This window comes from Brachionichthys hirsutus, chromosome 8 (genome assembly GCF_040956055.1).
Source record: "Brachionichthys hirsutus isolate HB-005 chromosome 8, CSIRO-AGI_Bhir_v1, whole genome shotgun sequence".
In the NCBI taxonomy this organism is placed as follows: Eukaryota; Metazoa; Chordata; class Actinopteri; order Lophiiformes; family Brachionichthyidae; genus Brachionichthys; species Brachionichthys hirsutus.
Genome location: NC_090904.1, coordinates 13675008 through 13701448, shown reverse-complemented (window position 1 = coordinate 13701448; position 26441 = coordinate 13675008). Strand labels below are relative to the sequence as shown.

General features: G+C 44.6%; 5 protein-coding genes and 1 non-coding gene across 9 annotated transcripts; 2 read left to right on the top strand and 4 right to left on the bottom strand.

Moving 5' to 3' along the window:
• Positions 1–1472: 1472 nt before the first annotated feature.
• uqcrc1 (ubiquinol-cytochrome c reductase core protein 1) lies at positions 1473–6756 on the bottom strand. The gene is made up of 13 exons (XM_068742424.1): positions 6680–6756; positions 5977–6117; positions 5767–5853; positions 4782–4911; positions 4219–4417; positions 4059–4138; positions 3867–3982; positions 3100–3243; positions 2773–2933; positions 2553–2638; positions 2324–2412; positions 2135–2210; positions 1473–2040 (listed from the first exon to the last, which is right to left on the bottom strand). The coding sequence occupies exons 1-13, from the start codon at positions 6740–6742 to the stop codon at positions 1976–1978; spliced, it is 1437 nt and encodes a 478-aa protein (XP_068598525.1). The 5' UTR covers positions 6743–6756; the 3' UTR covers positions 1473–1975.
• A 1243-nt stretch (positions 6757–7999) lies between these two features.
• On the bottom strand, positions 8000–10868 carry LOC137898608 (tubulin monoglycylase TTLL3-like). The gene is made up of 11 exons (XM_068742652.1): positions 10845–10868; positions 10610–10766; positions 10496–10542; positions 10230–10358; positions 10040–10145; positions 9846–9941; positions 9565–9757; positions 9324–9472; positions 9013–9256; positions 8332–8591; positions 8000–8181 (listed from the first exon to the last, which is right to left on the bottom strand). The coding sequence occupies exons 2-11, from the start codon at positions 10764–10766 to the stop codon at positions 8000–8002; spliced, it is 1563 nt and encodes a 520-aa protein (XP_068598753.1). The 5' UTR covers positions 10845–10868.
• Positions 10869–13040: 2172 nt separating this feature from the next.
• Positions 13041–16277, top strand: hmces (5-hydroxymethylcytosine binding, ES cell specific). Of its 3 annotated transcripts, none has more exons than XM_068741939.1 (7): positions 13041–13117; positions 13251–13462; positions 13561–13704; positions 13793–14017; positions 14341–14495; positions 14573–14765; positions 14873–16277. In XM_068741939.1, exons 2-7 carry the CDS (start codon positions 13274–13276, stop codon positions 15041–15043), a joined length of 1077 nt encoding a protein of 358 aa, XP_068598040.1. In that variant the 5' UTR covers positions 13041–13117; positions 13251–13273; the 3' UTR covers positions 15044–16277. The 3 variants fall into 3 exon arrangements, with proteins under 3 accessions (XP_068598040.1, XP_068598037.1, XP_068598039.1); XM_068741936.1 differs by having other exon boundaries at positions 13046–13117; positions 13318–13462; XM_068741938.1 differs by having other exon boundaries at positions 13055–13462.
• Positions 15203–19566, bottom strand: LOC137897944 (ras-related protein rab7). 2 transcript variants are annotated; one of them, XM_068741941.1, is made up of 6 exons: positions 19222–19566; positions 18183–18288; positions 17879–18005; positions 16951–17169; positions 16742–16870; positions 15203–16632 (listed from the first exon to the last, which is right to left on the bottom strand). In XM_068741941.1, exons 2-6 carry the CDS (start codon positions 18233–18235, stop codon positions 16537–16539), a joined length of 624 nt encoding a protein of 207 aa, XP_068598042.1. In that variant the 5' UTR covers positions 18236–18288; positions 19222–19566; the 3' UTR covers positions 15203–16536. The 2 variants fall into 2 exon arrangements, with proteins under 2 accessions (XP_068598042.1, XP_068598041.1); XM_068741940.1 differs by having other exon boundaries at positions 18183–18245.
• Positions 19567–20685: 1119 nt separating this feature from the next.
• On the bottom strand, positions 20686–20758 carry trnaf-gaa (transfer RNA phenylalanine (anticodon GAA)). The gene has a single exon. It is a non-coding gene; the product is annotated as a tRNA-Phe (tRNA).
• A 333-nt stretch (positions 20759–21091) lies between these two features.
• Positions 21092–25733, top strand: rpn1 (ribophorin I). The gene is made up of 10 exons (XM_068741935.1): positions 21092–21331; positions 21889–21953; positions 22370–22676; positions 22757–22966; positions 23057–23249; positions 23340–23439; positions 23526–23664; positions 24232–24351; positions 24494–24739; positions 24824–25733. Exons 1-10 carry the CDS (start codon positions 21092–21094, stop codon positions 25004–25006), a joined length of 1803 nt encoding a protein of 600 aa, XP_068598036.1. The 3' UTR covers positions 25007–25733.
• Positions 25734–26441: the final 708 nt, after the last annotated feature.

Below are 26441 nucleotides of genomic sequence, written 5' to 3'. Positions count from 1 at the left end.
AGCGTATATTCCGACTCCCACGCAGCTACTGGAGAAGCGACCCTTGCAGTAGGATGCTGAACTGGACTTGTGCCTCCTCATCCACGTCGGTCCTCCCCTCTTTGTCAGTGCCTTGCGTCGCTACATCCCATCGCCCTCCCTCCATTTCATCTCATTTCCTCTACTCTCAATGCCGTCCCCCCCTCTTTCTAAAAATAACACAATGTAATCACAGTAGTTTGCTTATCATGAATTGGGTGGTTGTTCCGGTCTGCTGTCAAAACAGGAGTTAAACAAAGTTGAAGCGAAGAACCATTGATATGACCTTGAAGAGACAGTCGCCACCAAAGGGGAATCGTGTTGACTCACCGAGAGCGTCCTCGTTTCGTGCTATTTCTACCTAAAACAGCAGAAGGCGGGGGCAGTTCTTCATGAATGAGCAGGCCCACATTCTTTCTCATTGCCGCCATAATGAAGAAATCCTACAGGGAGCAACCAAACCAAGTGTGGTGTCATTTAGAGTTTAGGGAACCGATTACATTTATTTTAATTGGATTGATGCATTCCTTGATTACTGAATTAGAGTAAAAGAGGCTGCGGATTTGCTCCCTGGCTTCTAATTTTGAAGCAATGAGACAATAATGATCAGATCATCATTACGGGCTCTTTTAATCATGTTTACACCTCTTCTTGTGTTTCCATGTGCTGGACACTGTCCCTAGGTGCATACTCTTTCTATTTACAGAACACAGATGAGGAGAGAAGAGCAATCGGGGGGGGCTCCCTGGAGAACAAGGAGTAAGAGACTGTCGGGCCCAAGAGGACGGCTCAACTAGACGGGGTTTCCTGAATTGCCTCAAGTCCAGCGCATCAAGGAACTTATCCTCATCTGAATAATGAATATTACTAACACAGCCTGTTTACAATAGTTGTTCCCTCGAGGGAAGATAAACAAACACAAATGAAGATATCCGGGGTCGAATATCAGTAATGTAATCACAGAAACGATTAAGCATGGCGAACAAACAGCCCGTGACTCTGTAGGTGACTCACAATTATGGTCAACATGAAATTACGTGGGGGAATGTTCTCTTCTTGTTACCTGAGATAACAGAACGTGGCACAGAAAATTAAATGCAAGTAGATATTTTTTTTTAGTTATGATCCTGCTGATTAAGGAGAGCCTGCAACTTCTCATTAAACCCAAGGGTCGAGTGTTTTCATCATCAGAGTAATAATATAAATCCTTAGTTTATGTACTTTAAAGCATACCCAAAACCATAGAAAAATGTCCCTAATAAAGCGAAACCAAGCAAAATTAGACGGCACGCTTGTAAAACACATGCGATTTCATTGAATTCTGTTTCTCAGATATCGATCGACCATTTCGTCCATCACAGAAACCAAATACGAGACGCACCCATGTCCAGCGTCGGATACTTTAAACTTAGACACTAACAAATGTGCAGAGAAGTTAGACAAACCACACATGATGTGTTTTACAGTGTTTTATTTTATCAGGGTGAGGGACTTCTATTATGTACAATAGAGGACAAAAACAAATGTTACAGAAATGATAAATATACTCGTTTTTCCAATTGGTTGTATCCTGTCCAGGAAATGATAATTTTCTTGGTTTTCTTTTTCTTACTACCTGCCTTCTACCCGATGGTGAGAATGAGCTGTGTACAATGAAGTAGCAACAGATTTATCATTACAACACTTTGCGTCCTCCCTTCTGGATAAACATGGGTACCGGCTGGAGTAAGAAAGTGAGGCGGGAAGAAGAGCGCTGTTGGATGGATGCCTGTGCTGTTAAATCAGAGTGAGGACAGGTAATCATACTGGCATGAAACAGCAGCAATAAGATATCCTAGCATGCTAAACAGCAACACTCACTCCTGCTGAATAAAATGGAGCACGACCTCCGTCAGTGGAGAAAAAAACCTCAATCTTCAGGCGTTCCTGGTCGCAGGTAAGGAGCAAACATTCTAAATTAAAACCTCAGCCAGTACATGGCGCTGCGCATTCTGTTGTAGTCAGGGAGCTGCTCGATGGGGCCTGTTGAACACATGCAGGAAGGACCGATTAGAGAGAAAGATCGCTACAAGGCCCCGGCATTGCTGCAAAATGACAGAAGCCACCGAAAACCTACCGACGCCTGCCACAGCAGGACACTTGTCATAGATATATTTGGAGCAGACATCCCGCAACATCTTGGGAGTCACGGCCTGCAGGTAGGGATCGAGGTCAATCAGAAGCAACTCGACGGCGTGGCAGTTCAAGCCGCTTTGGAAAAGGCCCCGCTTGCCACAATCCAAAGCAGAATTCTGAGTGAACTCACTTCGATCTGAGCGTCCCACTCTGAAAGAGGAATGCGCCGCCCGTAGTTCAGGATGTGTCTGCCAATGTCATCGCAAATCGGTGTCGTTCCTGAAAGACAATCGTGTGTGATAAGCTGCGACTTGAAATACTCTGCTCATGACATTCAGCTCAAAACCGAGCCGGATGTGGTCCTCAATGGGATTGAATAGCACGGTTTATGAATTGAATACAACATGCGTGTTACGCACCATTGAGCTGGCCAATCAGGCCGGCCTTGAGAGTGTTCTTGCCTCTGGTTACATCGCTCTCTGTGACCGAGGTGCAAAGGTTCATCCTGCCGGGAGCAGAAAGAGGACGCAAGACGACAAATAAACATACTACTCCAATAACACAAAGCGGCATCATACAAATACTGCATCAGCATGTGTGTGTGTGTGTGTGTGTGTGTGTCCTGGAGTAATTACTGACCAAGCGTTCTGGGCTAAGTGCATCATGTCTTCAATGTTATTTTTATCACACACAAAGTGAATGCCCAGCAGGCCGGTGTCACTGTAGGAGGAGTGGAAGGCTTGGAAGCTGTGACACAGGTTAGCCTCCACTGCGAGGCTAGCCAGGCGGCTGCTGAGGTTCTGCAGGACAGAATGGATATTGATTGTCTTAAATTCACAATCCTCAGATAACCTGCCACTCAAGTGCACTTTGAGAGGCACCGGTTGCACCCATTTCATCCTTGTCTGTTTTTTTTTTTCCTGTACAAGCCAAGAAACGGCAGCACAAAAAGCCCGTTTCACTAACCTTTCCACCACCGCAGGTGACGTCAAAGCTGCCGATGATGGAGTTGGCCAACATGAGCGGCACAAGGTCGGGACTGGAAACACTGGCCCCCTGTACTGCAATGGCAATGTGTGCCAGGGGTAGGTCATCGTCACGCATACGGATCTGAAGAGAAGAATCGCAGCTTTAACTGTGCTCAATAACGACAAATGCAACAAATGCCTCCGTCACAGAAGTTGGAGCTGCGTTATTTATGACTCAAATTCAATCGTTATGCAACAAATCCACCATTAGGTGTCATATCCTCCTATCCTGTCGTGAGCCTTGAGTAGTGGATATACGGTATGGACATGATGATCGACCTTCAGAAGCACTTTGTCATTTTTAAATATAAAAACACGAAAAAAAAGATTTGTAGAAACATCAAAACATTAAGAGACGGAACTTTTTATCGTTAATACATGTGAAAAGTGTGTTGAAGCTAGTACGTATAGTTTATGACTGGCCACACCTAGTGATGCAACTGAAATATCCTTTCATGGAAACCCAAAAAATATATAATTTGCATCAAATTTCAAAATGTCAAAATGCACTTGTAATTGTGGAGACGTGTTAATAATTATTATAATATGAGGCAACAATTGGTAGTTTGCATGATATTTAATGACATCGGCATCCTCACTTTTATGATGCTGATCAAAAAAATATATAGCATAGTTTCTGCAGTGGAATTAGATATGACGTGAATAAAAAAAAATACATGTAAAAACATTATCCGAAGGTCTCACCTCACTGCCTGTAAATCTGCAAGGTGGCAACAAGGGCACAGCGTCTCCCTCATACTCAAAAGACAAGCCACTGAAGTGCGTTTGGGCCAAACCGACCAGCTCCTCGTGGCTCACACCTGCAGAGGCGACATGAACTTAGACATTCTGGAACAGCGGAACAGGCGCGTCTCCTCGGTGTGGCGGGTGGGATACCTCCGGCAGCAGCCAGCACCATACGCGGAGCTTTGTAGTGGCAGTTGATGTAAGCCACCAGGTCCTGGCGAGTCAGAGTCCTGTGACAGCCGGACTGAATATTGATTACTTGTACACTGGATTGAATCATGTAAACCACTGAGCATGCAGTTCCTCCTGCCTGGCGTTGCTGGAAGGTCCCAGGACGCTGTGTCCCAGAGCCGTGCCCTGGAAGGCTGTAGCGTGCAGCAGGTCCAGGCAAACATCCTGGAGGTTGCCCTCGACTTCCTGCAGCTCGCGCAGCACCACGCCCCTCTGCTGCTCAATCTCTGCCTCGTTCAGCAAGGAGCTCTGCACTACCTCCGACAGCAGCGCCACCGCTGAGACGACACACGAGGAGAAAGGTTGTTCGCGTTAGTGAGCATCGTTATTACCTGTCCCGTAGGCAGTAAAGATTCCCCATCAGATACGTCGACACCCTGAAATCCTGAACTCATAGATGGGCCCATTCTAACCCATCGCAGGACATTCCTTTGTTACAGTAGCAGCTTGCATGCATGGATTACAGTCAACGTGCACAGGCAGCTACAGACGCTTACGTCTAATAGAACCGCGCATACGGGTAGTCACGACTTACGACCTCTGTGACTGTTCGACTTTCTGCGGTCTCACCCACGATGTCTACCGAGAGGAGCGATATATATACATAATGTGTTTTTACTGGTTGTAAAATGGTTATTGTACCTTTGGGGAGGTCTTTAGCCAGGGTCTTCATGTAGTATGCAGTATGTTCCCTGGAGGTGTATGCACTAAGGTGAGCACCCATAGACTCCACCTGTTCCTCCAGGGCCGTCTGAGGATGCTTCTTGGTCCCCTGAGGGAGAGGAAAGATGAACGATAGAAACCGTGTAACGGCATCGATCGCCCCACGGAGGTTCAGTACATGGAAAACTTGTGTCGACACATTTGGTTCAAATATATTGAGGTTTTTTTTTAGTTGCACCTCAGTAAATAAATGAGGTGTAGTTTTATGTTATACATCAAGTTGATTATTTCTTTCCATTTGTTCCTGCATTATTGCACCAACCTACTATATATAGATATTTTATAGACGCTAGATATCGTGTTGGGTATGCCCGGTGATTTGTTCATCTATTCTTTTTTTTCACGATTTCTTTTTTACTATGATTCTTGATTTGGGACGGGACGGTAGCAGACTGGTTAGCGCCGTCGCCTCAAAGCAGGATGGCGCGCCTGCTCCGTACTGTCGATCCGTAGTGTGTGTGAGTGTCTGCGTGAGTTGGCGTCCGCCTGTGTGGATCCGCGATGCGATTCGGTGGGTACCCCGCCACCGGCCCATAGCAAGCTGAGATAAGCTCCAGCAAAGCTGTAGGAAATGAATGCATTTTTCTTTTTGCCATTTTTTTTTCCTGTGACGCAGTGTAAGAGAGGAATCTCTTCCAAAATGGGAAAGGAATAAAAACAACCATTTGTCATATCTTGCTTCCTCCCGTCTGTGAATTGTGTCACTCTGACACATTCACAGACGATTCCTTGTCGCTGAATACATACTTTAATATTTCAGAAAGTCCGTCGTAACCCCAAATTGTTGTTAAACAAGTACGTTGTTCAGTGCGGACCACGTGTAAACCTCAGGAATATACGCAGACAGAATCTAAACACATCTTTAAGCTGCTCACAGTGCCGTCACATTAAATCTAACGTCTACCTTGAACGCCATGTGCTCCAAGAAGAAACTCGCTCCGTTGTTCTTCTCACTTTCATAGCGACTGCCAGCATTTACCCAAAGTCCAACCTAGAAAAGAAAAGCGGTACATAAAACTAAAAGAACCTAAACTAAAACATAGTTTACCTCTGGTTGACAATGAACAACACCGTGCACGTTTTATGAACAGATCCTTTGTGAATGTGGTCTTACTGTGCATGTGGCATGTCCAGTCTCCTCAGACGCAACCCTCAACCCGTTGTCCAGGGCAGAGAGGCGCGTTTCTGGGGCCGCCGCCAGGCTCTGGGCGTAGCTGACCGAGGCCTGTCCGCGTCTCAGAGACAGCAGGATGGGCTGCGAGGCCAGAGACACCGAGAACCATTATAAAGTTCAGGATATGTTAAACTTCCACACTAAAAGGAAACACACCATGTAGTAGCCCCAATGCACAATGAGTGTGTTTCATAGTGCACAATAATATCTTGTGCATGACGATGGTAAAAAATGTTTTATCAAGGCCTCATCTCGCACTGCTTAAGATGCAAACGAACCGATGATCATCAAAATGACGGTATTGTCACTAGCTTTCCACCGAACCCGTACTAGCGCTGCTAGCCTGAAGTCCTAGCTGGGCTTAGTAAGGACAAATGGCGACCATACGGCGGTTGACCTTGTGACTGCCCGCGAACAGCCAAGAGAAGAACCTTCTCCATTTCAATAACACGCATATTATGCTATCTTTGCACTACTTCGGTTGATAGAAGACTTATTTGATGGGTGACCTTGCATTCCCGGCTAGCAAGCTAAACCCCTTCGCTTCCTGGTGCAGACTTAGCTAGTTAGCAAGTTATATCACACGCAAATATCTTATTAACACAAAGCAATTCTGCTTAACATTATTATTATCTCCACTTACGCTGCGGTTCTTCACTAGGGCTCGGCCCACGGAGCTCCCAACTCGGCAAACGGACGCCGCCATTTCTCAAGGCAGATACAAGACAGGCGGAAAGGAGGAGGAGTCAAGCCTGGTCGCTTGTCTTCTTCGTCACTATTTAAAGTGTAGTACTACAGTCAAAGTGGGTAACGTCGCCATCTACTGTTCATTTTGTGTCATTGAGCGTGACGTTGACCTGCCTGCAGCTGTGTATCTTAATATCAAATGTAAATTAAGACTAAATATTGTGACGTTCATTGAACAGCAAATAGTGCTTAAAATGTAATGCTTCCTTGGATTTGTAAATGTTTGAGCTACTTCTAAAGCTTTTTCTTGTCCGTCCCTGTATTTAGATTCAGTGGTTTGAATTATTGTTTTAAATGAATTTCTATTGGTGTTAGGATCTGGTGTATGTCTCCATGTTATTATTTTTGTAATATAGCTGTAATATGTAATTTCTCTGTTTTGCAGGTGTAACTTGCTGTAATATGATTGTTTATGGAGCTTTAAATCCAGAAAATGGCATTTAAAAAAAACAAATTCCTCTGAATGATCCATAAACAAACTTCTTTCTCTCAAAGAAACAGCACCTACATCAACGGATAATATTCTGGTCTTAGGAATGTCCACAAGATGCTGTTGCATAAAATCAAATGAATTAATCTCAAATAATTAAAAGACTGTAGTCTGACTCAGAACATAGCAATCACATACGCATTGACTTTAATATGAAGCACAGGCAAATAAATTCCTCCATCGCCATTCAAACTGAAGGGGCGTATGATTTTCAATAGCCATACTTTTAGAAGTTATTTCAGCACTTATGGAGCCTGTGGCCGCTGTTCTGTAACAATAATCTCCTATGGTGCAGTTAATATTGCACTGAGAACAACTCTGATTTATTCTTCTGTAAAATATTTACTGAGACTGTGCACCAAAGGCACAGACACTTTACGAGGAAGAAGAAGAGGAGGTGGTGGAACCCCCACGGCTGGTGTTTTCAGGATGGGTTTTTTCACTTTTCACCAGTATATGAGGTAGATGCTTCATTTTGTTCAGAGCTGTTTCTTTCTCCTTGACAAGGCCGTGGTGTTTTGGTGCTGAATAGTTGGAGGGCCTCAGAGGAAATGGCGGGGAGAAACATTTGATCTCGGGGTCTTGAACAGGTAGCCCAAGTTGTACAGGTGGTGGCACTTCTACTACTGCCTAAAGACCAAAAGTGGCATTTATAAGAGGGTATATCTCTATCATAATGATGTTTTACTATATACTATAACCTGGAGAAGTACAAAAAAAAACTTTTCAAACCTGCTGATACATGAGCTGAAAGTATCCTGTGGGTGCAGTGCGGTCTGCTCGGCGGTCCAGGACAACACGTAATATGTCTTCCTGCACAGCAGCACACAGACGGGCGGTCACAGGGGTGGAGGGCGCCATAGTGGGACCGGAATTGATTTCTAATAGCCATGGATGGAGGTCACAACCTTAGAGAAAGGAAACAAAAAAGGTGATGAACTCAAAGCGTCTTCATAGTTCATAAAATGAAAGAAAAGAGAACAAATCAGACACTGTCATTTCACAGCCACTGGTCTGACATGTTCTACAACAATTTGTCAAAAGTGATATTATCATACCTATCATGAAATCTGCACCGTAGAGCTCAAATGAGTTTTTCTCTGGTTCCATCTGATCCTGTACGCCCTGTAATGTATGGACTAAAGCCTTCTTCATCCTCGGGACCACCACAGCCTGCCACTGACCTGCCAGACCCTGGCTGCACAGAAAGCTCTTGAACTGGTCGTCCGACCACATGTTGTATGCTGGGATACATTGATGCCGTCGTTCTGAGGGTCTCAGTTTCTTCTGGATTTCGTAATTGCACAAGTGGACAGAACTAAAAAAAATAAAAAAGGCAGGCTGAAGAGTGGCCATGATTGCAAAGACAAATGAGAAGAAATAGCTGGCATGGAATTGAAACGCGTAACGAAACACGAGGAAAGAAAAGGTGCATAAGTCTGTTCTTCATGAAAGTATTTAGTTCTCAACTACAGATCCACTGGTTTGGCAATTGTTATGTAATCACAACATATGCGTAGACATGTGAATAGTTTGCATTCATTATTTCTTCATTTGCACAAAATTAAAAAAGAGCTGCCAAAAAAATCCAGCAATCAAGTGTTTATAGAGAACATGGAACTATAGTACAGTAGTATTTACTCATAGTATTTGCATACGTCTCTCCATTTAGCACTCTGGCTTCACAGCTAATGCTACCTGTAACCTTTCATTCATGACTTTATTTCTGTCGCTCTTACCTGTCCAGTGTATCCAGTGAGTATGGCTGCGTGGAAAAGCGCAGGTAGCACTTTTTATAAAACCAGACTGTCAGGGGGTTCCAGTCGGTGACGAGGAACCACTGGCGCACATCAAACTTTGTGTCACACACCAGCAGGGGGCGCTCCAAGTACTTTTGCACCACCCAAGTGCTTCCAGGTATCGTGGTTGGACTTCCATCCATAAATTTGAGAATCTGATCCAAGCTCTTGGTACACTTGATCCCTAGGAGATCGCTGCATGTCAGCCAGGACTGTAGCGGATATTGAACGATTTGTGTCTGATCTCTCACCTCTGCCCCTGGACTGAGCTCCAGGTTTGACGATCCAGATGTTGTGTATGCCGTCAATGTCCAGCTGTGGGCAAACCCGCGCCATCCTGTGTAGCATAACTTTGCAGCTATTCACAAAGTGAATACTCTCCTCGATCTCTGCTTCATCACTGAGTGAGCAAATAGAGAGAAGTGCTGCAGTGAGAAAAGCCCCTTGGTCTGCAGCTTCCCTTCACCTCCCACGTGGACGCAATGAACTCACTGAACAACAAGGCAGTAAGTCTGAATGAACTCTGCCCACTCCTCATCTGTAAGTGTTTGTGGGGTCTCCAAACGCTGGTCTCGGTCACAAGGCTCCAGTCTGTCCAGGAAATCCTGGCATACTTTGAGTGCACATTCAATACTTTTGGAAATGGCCACTGGTCTCGATCGCTGTTTGCTTCTTATCCGCTGATCTGATGGGGAAGCAGGAAAGTGTGTCTCCATTTATTTCATCTTTTCTTCATTGAGCGTGAACATAGCTGCGTAAAAGATGCAATATACCCTGAAAACTGTGACTTGTTTCCTCTCCTTGGAAATACTGTTCCCTCTCCACAATGTACTTCAGTAGGCTAGTGCAGGCAGTCCTCCTGTAGTCCTCTACACAAAGCATAGACAGACAAGTTAGCGTAAGCGTTACCGCTGAAAGTAGAAGCATTCAAGGCTTTTATTATGAATAGAAAAAAATGCATTCTAACCAAGAAAAGCAAGCTTGTCATCTTGTCCTAGTATATAGCAGCGGGGGAAGAAGGCGCTAGGGTCAGCGGAACCAAACAGGCTCCTCAGATTCCAACACAAGCCCAACTGACAAACAAGAGGCAGGTATTACAGGCGGACATGTCAGGATGCCATGATAAAATTAAGGAATTATAAAAACCTGTAATGTACCTTTGAGGTGAAGCTTCCTGTGTTTGCAAAATGATTGGTTATGAGTGCTTTGTGCAAGTTGTTGCGATTTAAGGCACTTCTAGTGACTGTCCACGAGAAGTAAACCATTTCTTTTTTAACCAGGCGACACTGTAAGAAGTGTCAAAAGAATGAGAGCTGAACAGGGGAATCTGTTGACTTCTCCTACGTGACACTCCAATTTCCAGCACCGGTAATCAAGATAAGCAACAACTCTCCACGTATTCACTTTAACCTCTGGCTTTTACCATGAGCTCATACAGTCCACCAGGGTCCTGCTCTTCCCCTGAGTTTTCTGAAAAGAACGTGGAGCATTAGCGGCAGTGGGAAAGATATCTGATGTTTGGGACAGTTACATCTACTTCCAGCTCCATCATCACCATCGCGAGCATCCTTGGAGCTGTGACGCCGGGGAGCGTGTTTGCTCGGGTGTTGTCGAAGCTGCTCAACCCAGCCTCTGGCCCTCAATGCTGCCCTGATGACAGCGCAAGGACCCTGGGTGGAGAATATCTTATGCATCTGAGTGGACAGGGAGGAGACGCAAATTAGAATAGATGTAACCATGGAAATGGAAAGGCCTCCGTTGATTTAATTCACCTTGACAGCTTTGTCCACACGCGCCTTTGCAGTCCTGAATCTCTCAGGGTTGGGAACGAGTAGACTAGACTTTTTTTGTTTAACTTGGCCCTTAGAAGGTGAAGCTGAGGTAAACACACACACACACACACACAAGTTTGTATAGCTTCTCTTGTTAAGACTATACATTGACCTCCTCTCACGTTGACTAGCCCAACACAACCAAAAGCACCGTACCCTATAGCCTAACATCCATTCACCCCTTAACCCTAATCCTGATGCAAGAGTAATCATTTTGTAACAGGTGGTTCTGTTCCTGTGTTGGCAACCCATTGGTGAACACTTAAATTACAGCACTGTTTGTCTGCTGCTTTAACAAACTGATTCGGCTACTCCTCAATCTGGGGCCCATGACCCACCTTCTTCCTAAACATTTTGCTAGCCTAAAATGGCTCAGGGTAGAAGACAGGGTGAAACAACTCAAAATGGGATTGGCATTTAAAATAGTCAATGCTGCTCTGCCCTCAGTCCCCTCAATCCCTGCATACCTGACGGAACACCTCCACAGATTTAGTGACACCCACAGCCACAACACTAGAGGGAGCTCAAACAACAACCTGATTACCCCCTCCTATAGGACTAACATGGGTAAATCATCTTTTTACAATACTGCCCCCTAAGGGTGGAACTGTTTGACTCCAGCCCTCAAAACATGCACCTCTTTGGCCTCCTTCAAAACGGCCCTAAAAATACACCTTTCAGGGGGACAGAAACGGAGATAGTCATCACGACTCTCTCCGGATCAATCACCCCCCCCCTTTTTTTGTCCACCTACGTTGCACATATTAATTGCCTTAGTAATTTATTGTAATTTATGTAATTTATTGTCATTCATTGTCATTTTGCATCAGTGGTGTAATTTATTTTAGATTAATTGTTAGTTTGCATCGGCGGTGTAAAATCATTTTATTTTTGTTTTTCTAATGTTACGTTGCATCAATTGAGTTATTGAATATTGGTTTTATTTTTATTTGTATTGTTAAATTTGTATTGTTAATTGTGGATGATTTATGTACGAAGGACTTTCAACGGAAACAAGACCGCAAGGGCTTTTTTGAAATGCTCCTCTTAGACAGGATGTTTAACTTTATTTGTACTGTAATACATGCTACTGTGTGACTGTACTTGTACTCTAACATTCTATCTAATAAATATATTCATTCATTCATGCTCCTTGGGATGTTCATGATTCCTGTGTTGCTGTCTCTCTCTCACCACTGTCTGGGCCTGGTGTGAAGCATCTATCCCCAGAATGGTATCCCTCTAGTTCCAGCTGGGCAGGTTGTCTGGGCTTGATCGTCTCCATAACATTAGCTCTCATTGTTGAATGTGATCGTTTCTCCTGCCCTCGGGGTGCTGCAAGAGGACACGGTCATTTATTGGACAATGACTTTATACAATTAAAAATAAAATAAATAAAAACTAACATCTCAAACGCTATACCTGCCGGCGCGCCATCGGGGCGCGGTGTTTATTTATCTTACCTGCTGAGGTGTAATAAATTCTGATTGGCTCACCAAAGAAACGCCAGTGTCTCTGAAAATATCGACCCGACCGATTTGGGACATTATCCTAACATTAATTAAAGAATACAGTAAACAAACTCACATTTGACTTCACGCACAGATCACCTAAACGTGCACGTTAATATAAACGTTGTGTTCAGTAAAAAAAAAAAGAAAAAAAAATTTTATTTACAGTTGTGAAGGGATTATTATTCTAACGTCGAATGTTTAATGTAGCTTTTAAAATACCACGTTTGTGGAAGTGGAGCCATATACTTTCGATTTTTAAATATTTTGGATTCATTATTAAATATGACCGACTTTTATGTAAAAATTAGATCTACCTCCCGTTCCGCACATCCGGTTAGCCTTTCACAATAAACCCATAGTGTGACTAAAACAGGTTGCACCACACATAACATTCATCAACAGACCATTAGAGGAAGTGCAAATGGTTTTGACAACAATCTGACACATGACCGATATTTTGCAGGACGTTGAAAATATTAGTTTAGTCTAAAAATGACGTTTAAAGTCCGTCTAACAGTAAAGATGTTGACGGTAGCGACTACGGGGCGGGGATTTAGCGACACCCACGTGACGCTGTTACCGGAAGTGACTCACTCTCAGCTGCTCTGTTGTTCCTGCAGCAGGAGGGGGGCTGCCCAGGCTAATGTCCCGCAGCGTAGCGACGCACAAACTCTCCACCTCCGTAACATCCAACGGCAGGTAAACGGAAACTATTTAGAATCGCTTCCTTTGCATTCAGTGAAAAAAAAAAAAAAAATTCGTGTCTTTAAATGAACTTAAGCTAATATGCTAACGCATTTACAAAGAGTTCACGTACAGTAACCTAGCTTAGTTGCTTCACCTCCTTCCTCGGGCATGTGCGGAAGAACTGCGTGCACTCTCGCCCCTGACGAGGTAAGCCGGGCCTGCTCGTACAGAAGCCGTGCAGGACGGCGGAGGCTCCCGCGGTGGAGGGATGGAGAGGCGGACAAATACCAGCCGTCCTACAACAAGAGCCCCCAGACGACGAGTCCCGTCTTGGTGTCCCACAGACATTTTGATAAGGTAAGAATAGCTGTACTTGTATCTGTGTACAGTATTATATATAAACGAGTATATATTGTGTAGGTGTTTATGTGTTCGGTCTCTGTATGTGTCTGCAGAATGCACCTATGGATGACCGTGTGTTGGCTTCGATGCGTTGGGGTCTAGTGCCTGCCTGGTTCAAGGAAAGTGACCCGAGGAAGATGCAATACAGCACCAGCAACTGCCGCAGTGACAATATACTGGAGAAGAAAACTTACAAGGTGCTGAATGTTTACACTTTTATGCTTTGACCCCTGTGAAATGGTATCTAAAAGCTGGTTTCATGATTGCATTTCCCCCCCCCCAAAGGGCCCGTTGGTTAAAGGACAGCGTTGTGTCATCCTAGCTGAAGGTTTCTATGAGTGGAGGAGGCAAGGCAAAGAAAAGCAGCCCTTCTTCATATACTTCCCCCAGACTCAGGCACCCAGTCACGAGAAAAGAGAGGATCAGGACGATCCCGCGACCTCGGCCGGTAATAAGGAGAATTCAGAGGCTGCGTGCCCTCCAGAAGAGGCCCGTCCTGACCCGACAGAGGTTCGTACTGGGGCTTCTGTTTCATTCAGGTCTGAGGGAGAGAATGCTGCACGCATCTGGCGGAAATTACTGCAACTGAAAAATATTCTGTGTCCACCAGGAAGCTGTCTGCATTTTTCATGCTACTTGCAAATTCACTTTTTGTTAAATGCAAAGCAAAGAAATATGTATTTCAAAATCATACCGACAAATTCAGACAATACTATATTGTTGCTTTGTCCTTTCCCCTCGTCAACCAGCCAGGTTCTTCTGTTGCCGGCTGTGGCTTCTCCGAACAGACAGTCAATTGTGGTACAACATTCTATGTAATGCTCTGTGTCCAGGAAGGAGAGGAACCTGGGGAGTGGACCGGGTGGAGGTTGCTGACTATAGCTGGGCTGTTTGACTGCTGGACACCGCCAGGCGGAGGAGAACCCCTTTATACATACAGTATAATCACCGTTAACGCCTCCCCGAAACTGCAAAGCATCCATGATAGGTGAGGATAATTAAAACAGGTTAAACATTTGTTTGTGCCAGTATGAAATGATAAATTACAGTATGATTGTATCTTAGGATGCCTGCGATCCTGGATGGCGAGGAAGAAGTGAGAAGATGGCTTGATTTTGGGGAGGTGAAGTCTCTAGATGCCTTGAAGTTGCTCGAGCCCAAAGACATTTTGTCTTTTCACCCGGTTTCTTCACTGGTGAACAACTCGCGCAACAACTCTCCAGAATGTCTTCAGCCAGTGGATCCCAACAGCAAAAAGGTATCAGGTTTACTGGAGAATTGTCATGACCATAGTAGCAAAAAACAATTGTGAATTTGGTGTTGGAGGTATTTAAGATGACAAATCTGGCCCTTGATTCGCTACAGGAGCCGAAGCCGACCGCCAGCAGCAAGATGATGATGAGCTGGCTGAATAGCGGCGGAGCATCGAAGAGGAAGGAGCCCAATGCTTGTGGCAGTGAAAGGCAGGAGTGTAAGTCCGAAGGTGCAGCTCAGCAGTGGCTGGAGGGAGCTCACAAGAAACCAAAAACCAACTGAACATACGGACGTGTTTTTAAGACCATTCAGGTCTGAATTGTTTCACTTTATTTGGATTGATTTAAGAATTTGTTTTTGTTTCTTGTATTAGCGACTGTTCTGTTGAATGTAAAAATATATATTTCAGATTAATAAATGTCAGAAATAACCAGAGTGTGCTTTATTCAAGAGTTTTAATACCCATATTACTTGGAAAGACATCGAAACAATGTAGACGTTATGCATTTATCGTAATATAATGCCAATTCTCACCCCACATTTTCTTCTTCCAAGGTTACAGTATGTATGCTATCTTGTTATCTATAATGCATTTCAGAATTTTAATAATATGAACACAGTTAATGATCTGATCAGTTTAAAGAAAAGTCAAGCACTTAGATTGTTTGCCAACATGAGCAACTGGCAGTCAGATATGGAGATTTACAACACATCTATCTACTTGCATTTCCCACATGACAGAGGGGTTTGCAAATATTTAAAGTCTTGTGATAGTTGACAGTAAAAAGATATGTACTATTTAAACTTGCTTCTATCCTCTCGAGGGACTATCAAGTAGGATGACATTTTTTGATTTATTTCATTCCCACGTCAAATGTACCAAGGATAACTGATGACAAGAGGAGTTTCCTCCCCGTTCAGGGAAAAAAGAAATAAGTTACAGCAATAACCTTAAGGATCCCGATCCGGATTCACACAGTCTCCGACATGATCTAAGGTTGCTTTTAACGTGGCTCCAAAATGAGATGTCTGAACAAGTCTTGTTATTGTGGATGACAGCTCAGTGCTCCCCCCCCAAAAAAAATCCTTTGTACATACTTGTTGAGCAGGATTTTGTGCCAATAATAATCAGCAGGCAGCATATTAACCCAAACATGTAGCTCGACATGATAAAGTGAAACCATGAAAGGCGTTTGCTTTTTTTTAAAGAGTGAAATGAATTTAAGCCACGATGTGGAACAGAGCTTCCTCTCTTCATGCTGTCGTGGTGGGCCCTAAAAGAGATAACAACCTGCACTGCCAAAGAAACTGAGTAGAAACAAGTACATATATATTTTTAAACTTTACTTAACACAAACATGTATAAAGAATGCTTTGATTTAACACCTAAAGTAAAGCAGTTTGAACAAAAAACTGGGTGGGAATGCAGCAATACAGAGAAAGCATGAACGAGTTTAGCCCGAACTACCACCACCATGAGAAAGCACATGGGGGGGGGGGGGGGGGGGGATACGCATACAGTCAAATTCCATATTTCTTTATCGTGTTCTTTGGGCTAGGAGACTTCTTTTACAGAAAATGTGTTTTCTATTTTACACATAGGGAGGCGAGTGTGTGTGTCGTAGAATACTCTGAGCGGGGTGCTGCTTTTATGTTGGGCGTTGAGGATTGACACAGTGGGCCATGGGAATGGGGATATATAGACAAGGCAAGACAGGATAGCGAGGGTGGTAACGACCCCCCCGCCCCAACCCCCCCGAAGATCCCCGGCATCCTCAGCAGCTGCAGGTCTCCGCTGACGGCTTGGCTCGCTCGTTCCTGTCGAGCTTAATTGGCTCAGGGAACTCGTTGTACAGTTCCACTTCGGTCTCCTGAAACCAGAGGGGACAGTTGAGTTCGAGCCTTCGTCCCCCCCCCCCCCCCCCAGGTTAGCACAGTCTCAGAGACTGCAGACTAGTGTTTCTCAATCGAGTCTCTTACTTGTTTAAGGGCATTGCGTGCAATAGTCTGGAAGGCCTGCTCCACATTAATCGCCTCCTTGGCACTGGTTTCAAAATATGGGATGTTGTTCTTGCTCTGACACCAAGCCTGTGCTCGTTTGGTTGTTACCTGAAACACAAAGGGGTGGATTCTTAAACCCGATATTACCAAACCTTACAGAAAACGGAAGAATAGCTGACAAGACTCACTTGTCTGTTCTCCAAGTCAATTTTGTTGCCCAGCACCACAAAAGGGAAGTTCTCCGGGTCTCGTGGGCTGGCCTGGATCAAGAACTCGTCCCTCCAGCTGTCTAGAGTCTTGAAGGTGTTGGGTGCCGTCACATCAAACACCAGGACACAGCAGTCTGCTCCGCGGTAGAACGCCACTCCTAAAGACTGGAACCGCTCCTGACCGGCCGTGTCCCAAATCTGAGAAGCAGAGAAAGGAAGACATTTCCATAGAAAACAAGGTGACTCTATAACCATACCGGCTAAAATGAATCAAATCACCACATCCTTTTAATGTATCTGGCTGTTAATGCTAAGTATGGAATTACTTAGAACAGAGAAATTAGATCGGAGAACTGTCAAAATGTGCCTGGTGGAATTAAAAGCAGTCTAAAATATCCACAATCAGTCTCTAAATGTGAGGCGCGTTCACAAATCAGAGTGAAGCTGATTTATCTTGACAACTGCTGCTACGCAGGATATCCTTCCGTCAGAAGACATTCGTGCTTGATATTTTCTATGTTGTACACGTGGACAATTTTGTATGAACACAGGCACCCAGACATTTTTTGTGCACCAATATTATCATGGATAGCAAGTTTAAATACACGGTGACCTCAGACTGAAGCCAACAACTGTTCCCAGAACTGCGTTCACCATGCTGAGTAACAGCAGATAAACCATTTCTGAACCAAAGACACTTTTTGTATACCTCCATAGGAAGAAATCAAACAGCTTCAGGATTTATTGTTTCATTCTGCAGACCAACCGATGTATGAGAAAATTGTGTACGTGTAAAAAAAGGGGATTGAATTTTTTCCATTGAACAAATTGTAAAGCTGCGGTGGAAACATAAAAAAAAGACATTACACAGATCAGAACGACATTCTGGTATTATTTTCTCAACTACCTGCATTGTGACCAGCCTGTCGTCCACCATGACTTCTTTTGTCAGGAAATCCGCACCTATTGTTGCTTTGTACTGGTTACTGAACTTCTTATTCACATACTGGTTCATCAGTGAGGTCTTGCCAACTCTGGGGAAAAACATATCATAATACAACATTCAGAAACAGAGAAAGACAAACACAAAATGGGCATCCGCGCTGCTTTTGTAGAGTAAAAGTGTTTTGATCGTACTGTGCTCAATACCCAAATTAAACATGTTCTTTGTGAGGCTTTGCGAGGCATTGTCTGGTTGAACAATCACTCACCCAGAGTCTCCAAGAATGATGACTTTGAGTAGTACTTTCTTCCTTGATGTCATTATCCCGCAGCTGTAGAGACGATAACGTAGATTAGAGGAGAAGAAAGGCCGAACTGGAAGCACAACAATGATGGAAATACTCAGACAACATGGATAGAGCTGAGCCTCGAGGATGACCCTTTGATCTGGTGAACAGGCGTCGGATGATAAGGTCTCTGTGTGTCTTGGAATTAAAGATATTGAGCAATTGGAGGAATGTGTGCACACACAGCGTGTTCTCGTCACCACAGCTAGCCGTTTCTAACACACCAAGCTCGTCTAACCCTGGCTGAGCATGCTTTGTAACAGGACCGCTGTCCTGAACAAAGTCCAAGCCAGCGGCCCTTACAAGCCAGACCGTGGCGAATTAAAGAAATATAAATATATGGCATATTTTTCAAGTACACATCCTGTAAATTACTGACACCATGTGAATGAAAAGCCACAGCGTGTACGCACATTAGTGCTATTGCAACAGAAACCCGGCATGCAGTTGTTGGTATAATCTGCACCCCATGACACCGCGTCAGGGACTGATCACATGGTTTTAAAACACAGGACTAACGGAACCATGACTTGGCACGCATGATTAGCAGTCAATTATATAGTTGGAATCACACTAAATTATTTCGATCTATCTAAACATTTTATTAACCTTTTTCTCATCATTGCCTTAAACTTAAATTATGATAATCGCATCGCAAAGGTTTAGCAAGGTAGAACAAACAATACGTTAGTCGATATAACATAACCAAATTAAACAAATAGCTATTAGGATAGGGAAACGGCTTCAATTATAAACAGAGAACCCTTCTACAAGAACCTAAAGACTGAGGTTTAGCATGTCGCGTCAACAAGCAATTACCAAGTGAGTAGCACTTCTTCATTTAAGCTAACGTTTAGTTAGCTCAACGGGGTTCATTAAAAGACTTGGAATTTATTTAACAGCTTTATTATCAACATACATAGTATGTAAATATATTAACTAAAATGTCTCCTCTACATACCTGGCCGAAGATCTTGTGGTATGAAATATTAAAAGTGGACTTTTCCTCCGCCTCTGCTGGAAGCGTTAGCTAACGCGCAGCTAACAGGCTAGCTAACAGGCTAAGCTCGTATAAATGTCTGTCGGAGAGAAAACAAGCCGTTTGAAGGGACGACAGCTAAATAATCTCCGATAGCTAGCCTCGCAGCTAACGCTTCTTAGCACTGCCACTCTCGATGTAAATCTTCCTTTCGCGGAATAGAAACGATTTGGTCCAATGTTCCGTCTCGCCTCTTTCCCGCAGACGCTCGCTTTCCCAACAAACAACCGTGCTAGCTGCTAGCCGAGCTGTGTTCCGTTCACTTCCTCCAAAACAAGTCGGTCGGTGAGGGCGACGTCACGCGCTGGACACGCCCTGTTCCACGGGACCAGAGATGTGTCACAACAACGCACACGTCACAAATCACGTAAAGATTTCTGAAGAAGCCTCTTGGATGAAACGTCTTCAATCAAACCTGAACAAGTCCAGTTGATTCTTCTTTTCTTGCTCTTCATGAATTGAATCATTAACTGGATCCAAGTTTTTTAAGAATTATTTTCTTTTGTGTGATTTGTATAAGTACAATATTTTTTTTGCCTCTAAAGGCATGGATAATGCCTCCCATGTATGCATAGGAAATAAACGGTGCTATGATCTACAACACGTTAAACTAAAAGAGATAAAATAAATTATAGACTTTCAACTGAACTTTTACTCAGACATTTTACTAGAAATGTGCTACTTCAGACGAGAGCGAGACGGCTTCGATCATCTCAACCACAGCTGCTTTATCCTTCTTGCCGGTGTGTGTGTGTGTGTGTGTGTGCGTGTGTGCTCGTGTACTCCAGTAACACGGGTGTTGACAACGGACAACAGACTCTCACACTTACGGACAATTTAGAGCGATCAATACACTTAAATTGCATATTTTTGGAGGTATATAGGAGGAAATCGGAAAACCCGAGAAACCCCAGGCAGACACGGGGAGAACTCCGAACAAGGAATCAAACCTGGAACCTTCCTGCTGTGAGGCAAGAAGGCAATTCACTGAAGAAATAAAAAGAATGCACGACCACGCAGCTGACAGAAATGACCTCAGACATAAGAACATACACTTTTTGTCGCCTACAGCCTTGTGGCTTATTTGTGGTTATGTGGGTTTTGGGTTTTGTTTTGTATTTTATTTTGTATTTTTGTATTTGTTTTTTGCGAATGAAAGACAAAGGTGGCTGCATGGTTGATTTGTATTTTAAAGCGGGGAAAAGAGTTGTTCACGGCTAATTGAGTTTCGACTCATATGTGATGGCCACAGTTTGATTTGAAATTATCAAGTCATTGAAATGTTTTACTTTTTTGGTACAGATTATCCGGATTTTAAGGAAATTTGAAACTGAAGCGCTAACAATAAATATCAGTACCGTATTAAAAAAAGGCATCCAACCGTGTTGCCGAAACCCGGGATCGAACCAGGGACCTTTAGATCTTCAGTCTAACGCTCTCCCAACTGAGCTATTTCGGCTCGTGATGAACGAGGGCTGCACAGTACATTCTGGAAGTTACGTTTGAGCGCAGCGTGGCTCGTCTTGCAGCAATTGCTTTTTGTACAGAAAAAATACCCACATTTCCAGGTCAAATACTCTAAAAACAAAAAAACATTATGCATTGGTATATATATATATATTTACATGATTTTCACAAAGGGTAGTTCCTCCCTCCGGCGCAGTCTTATGACGTCATCCCACTGGATTGAATGAAGCGTCATCCTTTCTGGTGTAGAGCGGCAGGACGGCCTTTCTTCGCTGCTCTACATTTCTCGTAATTTTCCCATTCTTATCCCGCTATTTCTCTAACCATGGTGCACAAGTCGCCTCTTCTGACCGCTTGCCTGCTGCTTTTGGCCGCTCTGAGGTCGGAGGCGTCGGCGGAAGGTTTAGTAAACGAGGACGTGAAGCGAACGGTGGACTTGAGCACCCATCTGGCAAAGATCACCACGGAGATGGTGCTGTCCAACAAGGGACGCGCCCCCGTTCACAGCTTCGTGTTAGCGGTGGAAGCCGACTTGGCCCCGCACCTGGCGTACATCGGAGCGTCGGTAAGCTAACAACTTAGCTGCTCAACACCGAATGCTAGATTTAGCCTGTTAGCCATCCCTTTGTGCTGTGAGTAAATGTGTAAGGTCTAATCGACCTTTGCAAAAGAAATATGTCTGCGATTAAATATCGAGTTTTGGGAGATTAATTCTGAATAGCCTCTTGAGCAAGTGTTTCTTTTGGGACTCGTTTGTGGTCCTGCGGGGAACTGTTAGCGTTAGCGTTAGCAAGAGATAGCTATTGTAGCAGTATCTAAATTGCAACGGACATATATACATTAATAATTACTTCTTCTGCGAGCAGAAATGTATGTAAAAGCTCAGTTTGAATTTGTTTTATTTCCTTTTGAATTGCAAAGAATGTGCGTAAACTCGACATCCGCGGCGCGTGGCTGACTGACACGTAAGCCCTGGGCGCACTTCCGGGTGTGACCGCGCACGCAGGGCTTCGTTTGCACGATGAATGAACTGGGAATGCTACATTCATCATCCTTTATGCGTTGTGCGGCTGCCCTGCTCTTTTATTACGCAGAGGGTTTTAAACGATCGTGTTTCCACAGGTGAAGGGCGACGAGGAGGAGGATGGTGCCCTCGAGCTACAACAGACGGCGATTTCAGGTCAAAGGTCAGATATGGGATTTATATATTTTTGATTTACTGTATATGCGTAAATAATTGAACGGATGGAAACAACCGGGCCGTGCCCCAGGGTGTGTTGGTTTTGGATTGCCTGAAATAGTTTTGGCTGGCTTGTGCATTTAGAGCGAATAACTGTCTCAAAATACTCTAAAACATGTTAGCGTAATTGCTAACTTGTTTGGTTGCTAAAATAAACTGGAAAGCACTTGGAGAGCAAATTCCTCTGCCATCCCAACAGACACTGAGAGATGAATGATTTAAAAAAATTGGTTTCCAATCGATCTAAAAACCAAATCCGGTACCGGTTGTTCATCAGAAGGACAGTTTCCTCCACCTGTTGCTTGATAAGGAGCTTCGGCTCGTCTGTCTGTCTGACATGCGGTCTCTCTCCTCTCAACGCAGTGGGCAGTTTTACAAAGTGCAGCTGCCCTCGAGTCTGGCAGCGGGCGCTCAGCTGAAAGCGAAGATAGAAACCACCTTTAGCCACGTCTTGAAGCCCTTCCCCTCTGACATCAGCCAGTCCGAGCGCCAGCTGGTCGTCTATCAGGGGAATCACTACCTGTACTCCCCGTACCCCACCCGCAGCCAGTCCACACGGGTCCGCCTCGCTTCCAAAACCGTGGAGAGCTACACCAAGCTCGGCAACCCCAGCAAGAACGACGACATCATCGAGTACGGACCCTTCCGCGACGTGGCTCCGTTCAGCGAGGTGCAGCTTCGGAGCCGGTTCGGTCGGCGTCCAGTTGAGCTGGAAGAGGTTTCTGAAGCGCCGTGTTCTCTGCTCTCCAGGAAACGATGAAGATCCATTACGAGAACAACACGCCGTTCCTGACCATCAGCACCATCACTCGGAGCATCGAGGTCTCTCACTGGGGGAACATCGCCGTGGAGGAGACCATCGACCTGAGGCACACCGGGGCCACCCTGAAGGGGCCTTTCTCGCGCTACGATTATCAGCGGCAGTCAGACAGCGGCATCTCATCGGTCAAATCCTTCAAGGTGTGGTTCTTTAAATGCGAAGCGACGGCCGCCGGCTCGTTTGTAGCTGTCGCGGCGATTTGACTCCATCGCCGGTTTTCTCCTCCGCAGACCATCCTTCCCGCCTCAGCCCAGGATGTCTACTACCGGGATGAGATCGGCAACATTTCCACCTCCCATCTGCAGGTGCTGGACGATTCCGTAGAGGTGGAAATCAGGCCTCGCTTCCCGTTGTTCGGAGGCTGGAAGACCCACTATATCATCGGCTACAACCTGCCCAGCTACGAGTACCTGTACACCCTGGGTCCGGTGAACTCTGATGACATTAATTCTTGCCGTCGGGCTTCTTAATCGGACACTTCCCGCCTAATCGCATAATCATTTTATCATCCAGGTGACCAGTACGCGCTGAAGATGAGACTAGTCGACCATGTGTATGACGACCAAGTCATTGACCTGCTGACTGTCAAAATCATCCTGCCAGAGGGAGCAAGGTCGGTGATCTCAAACCCGTTTCCTGTACATTGGGACGAGTAGAGGATTCGCTGTGCTTGATGTGGAGTTGTCATGTATTCACCAGAAACATCCACGTGGACACGCCCTACAAGATTGACCGCATGCCTAACCGGCTGCACTATACATATCTGGACACTTTTGGCCGGCCAGTGCTGGTCGCCACAAAGAACAACTTGGTGGAGCATCACATTCAGGACGTCGTGGTGAGACGATTTACTCGGGATACATTCAAAAGGTTGCCTTGTAGCATGTTTAGCTGTACACGGGATTTTTAGTTTAAAAAAAAATAGTTGCAAGAAGCTGTCGCACTAAATTCCTCTCATTCTTTTAATTATTTCAATGTTGGGAATTGACATTTTAATTCGCGTCACCCTCCTGCCGCAGAATGTATTTACCCGAGATAGCTCAAAATGATACGAGTTCCTTTCGTGGGAACGACTTGCCTGAATGTTTGTGTCTCACGTCTGTAACCGTACGAATGGAGGGCAAAGCTATCTGGACAATGTGGCTGAGTAATAAGAGGAGTAGCGTTCCGTCTTCCAGATTAGAATTTATTCTGCGGTGCATGGATTGTTAGCTTTCCTTAATATTACACCTGAAGCCCCGCTGACCTGTTTGAGGTGGAAACGCAGGAAAGATCTTTTGTTTTCTCACAGGTTAAAAACAGTTCAATCTTTCTCAGCCCTGACGAATCTTGGAGAAACTCACTGTAAAGTTGTGTAAATTTAATATGAGCTGTAAATAAAAAGGCCTCTTTTCTTTTACACCAGGTTCACTATAACTTCAATAAGATCCTGATGCTGCAGGAGCCTCTTTTGGTCGTAGCAGCCTTCTACATACTTTTCTTCACTGTCATCATCTATGTCCGTCTGGACTTCGCCATCACAAAGGTATGACTGCATTTATGTGTTTCTATTAAGAGCGTCTGTTTTCTGTTGGCCTAATTTAATAGCCTCTCTTTTTACCTTTTTAATCTGAATAATTGTGTCTATTATTTCGTTTTTTTTACATCTTCCATCTCCTGTTCTTCAGGACCCTGCGGCTGAGGTGCGCATGAAGGTCGCCTCCATAACGGAGCAGGTGCTGACTCTGGTCAATAAGCGTTTGGGTCTGTACCGGCACATGGACGAGGTGGTCAACCGCTACAAGCAGTCTCGCGACACCGGGGCGCTCAACAGCGGCCGGAAGACGTTGGAAGCCGACCACCGCGCTCTCACTAACGAGATCAGCTCCCTGCAGGCCCGCCTCAAATCCGAGGGTTCCGAGTTGGCTGATAAGGTGGGTGGTGTGCGTTTTCGATGCTTATGGAACTGACCAGGATGTGCAAGTGAGGCTCACTCTCTCTCCTCCCTGTGCTCCCAGGTCGGGGAGGTGCAGAAACTGGATGGTCAGGTGAAGGAGCTGGTGTGTCGCTCCTGCCAGGAGGCGGAGCGGCTGGTTGCAGGTAAGGTGAAGAAGGAGGCGTACATCGAGAGCGACAAGAGTCTCACCAGTAAGAGGCAGGATCTCATCGGCCGCGTCGACAGTCTGCTGGATGCCCTCTAATCATCTCCCGCCACACAAGCTCAAAGGAACAGACACACACGCCACCTGCTAAAGTGAAGAACGGTCGACTTGTAAGTGTGAAAATGTAATAAATGAGACGCAAGGTTGCACGTTTTTAACATCCTTGACGGCAGACATGGACTGTTGACCTCACATCTTACGCTAGCGATGGGTTTATCTTGTGCCTTGTGATAAAGTCCTGATTGCTCTGCTCACCTCCGCCAGCAGGTTTTTTTTGTTCATCTGTTCGTGAGTTTGTTGCGATACATGAAAAGCTTTGGCAAGCATCTCTCTGACTTGGTTTTATTTTCTTGTTTAAATCTGAAGTTTTGTATCTTTACCATGTATGGAAAGGAGAGTGTAAGCGGCCCAAGTGTTATGAATCTCATGTCTTTACTCACATATGCTGTATTCACGGATTGAAGCGTCTAGCTCATGAGTAAAAAACAACTTGTGCTCAAAATGTTTTCTGTTCTATTGATCAAAATGCTCTGAATGTGCGCCATCCCAAATGCTCTTAGTTTTTTCATTTCTGTCAGTCATTTTCTACATTATAAGGCTGTTTGTTATATAATTGGTCATTTTGTTTTGTTTTTTGGACCATCACATTGGTGAATACATGAGATTAGAGAGTATGTGAGGAGATATATCAGACGGGACACGCATCCTTGTAAAATGAGAAATGGCATGAGAAGCTGGCAAATTTGGAATAAAGTTTTGAGAAACACGTGTAACGTGTATTTTGGTTTAATAAATGATTTCCTTGAATGCGTTTGGATAAGCACTTCCCACAGGCAGACAAAAGGGGGCGCAGTTGCGTCAATTAAACCATGATGGAGGGTTATTACCCCCCCGAACGGGAGGCGAGGGTATTGCAATTGGGTTTGTTCGTTTGTTTGTCTGTGCGCATAACTCAAAAACTAGGAACCCAATCGACTTGAAATTTTTTACACAAACAGGGTTCTGTCCATGGCTCCGTCCTCCCCGAGAATGGCGTTGATCCGGATCTGGATCCAGATTCTAGAATTTTTTTCAAGGATTCTTCAACATTGCGAGATAGGGCACTTGGAGGCGAGGGTCTGCAATCTCTGATTGATCAGCTTGTTTTTAATGTAGTAGTAGTAGTAGTAGTAGTAGTAATTTTTATTTCAGTCAGTATCTTAAATGAGAACAAGGAATTTAAAAATTAGTTAAAAATACATTAAAAATGTGAAATAAAGCGGCCACATTTTCACCTCGTCTGTGCCACTGAATACTTTGTTAATATATTGATACGTTTATGTTATAAAAACAAAAAGAATAAGCTACATTCAGACTATGAAAGGTGGCCACTTTTAAACGGGGACTTTCCAGCTCATTGTTGGCGTTCCATGTTTCAGAGAAACCCCACCTATTGCCCTCTTTCCATTTGGCAGAGCGGCTGACCTGCCTCCAT

Excerpts from the sequence above, each read along its gene's own strand:
- LOC137898608 (XM_068742652.1), bottom strand. The coding sequence starts at position 10,766 with ATGCATAAGATATTCTCCACCCAGGGTCCTTGCGCTGTCATCAGGGCA. Across the intron at positions 9,942-10,039 it reads TGACAAGCTTGCTTTTCTTG|AGGACTACAGGAGGACTGCC; the intron begins GTTAGAATGCAT and ends TGCTTTGTGTAG. Across the intron at positions 9,257-9,323 it reads AGCTCAGTCCAGGGGCAGAG|GGATCAAGTGTACCAAGAGC; the intron begins GTGAGAGATCAG and ends GCGATCTCCTAG.
- rpn1 (XM_068741935.1), top strand. The coding sequence starts at position 21,092 with ATGGTGCACAAGTCGCCTCTTCTGACCGCTTGCCTGCTGCTTTTGGCC. Across the intron at positions 22,677-22,756 it reads ACGTGGCTCCGTTCAGCGAG|GAAACGATGAAGATCCATTA; the intron begins GTGCAGCTTCGG and ends TCTGCTCTCCAG. Across the intron at positions 23,440-23,525 it reads ATCCTGCCAGAGGGAGCAAG|AAACATCCACGTGGACACGC; the intron begins GTCGGTGATCTC and ends TGTATTCACCAG.
- hmces (XM_068741936.1), top strand. The coding sequence starts at position 13,062 with ATGTCCCGCAGCGTAGCGACGCACAAACTCTCCACCTCCGTAACATCC. Across the intron at positions 14,018-14,340 it reads CCCGTCCTGACCCGACAGAG|GAAGGAGAGGAACCTGGGGA; the intron begins GTTCGTACTGGG and ends CTCTGTGTCCAG. Across the intron at positions 14,766-14,872 it reads TGGATCCCAACAGCAAAAAG|GAGCCGAAGCCGACCGCCAG; the intron begins GTATCAGGTTTA and ends GATTCGCTACAG.
- LOC137897944 (XM_068741941.1), bottom strand. The coding sequence starts at position 18,235 with ATGACATCAAGGAAGAAAGTACTACTCAAAGTCATCATTCTTGGAGAC. Across the intron at positions 18,006-18,182 it reads ATCATTCTTGGAGACTCTGG|AGTTGGCAAGACCTCACTGA; the intron begins GTGAGTGATTGT and ends GTTTTTCCCCAG. Across the intron at positions 17,170-17,878 it reads ACAGGCTGGTCACAATGCAG|ATTTGGGACACGGCCGGTCA; the intron begins GTAGTTGAGAAA and ends TCTGCTTCTCAG.
- uqcrc1 (XM_068742424.1), bottom strand. The coding sequence starts at position 6,742 with ATGGCGGCGTCCGTTTGCCGAGTTGGGAGCTCCGTGGGCCGAGCCCTA. Across the intron at positions 5,854-5,976 it reads CTGGACATGCCACATGCACA|GTTGGACTTTGGGTAAATGC; the intron begins GTAAGACCACAT and ends TTTCTTTTCTAG. Across the intron at positions 2,041-2,134 it reads TCCTGCTGTGGCAGGCGTCG|GCCCCATCGAGCAGCTCCCT; the intron begins GTAGGTTTTCGG and ends TGTGTTCAACAG.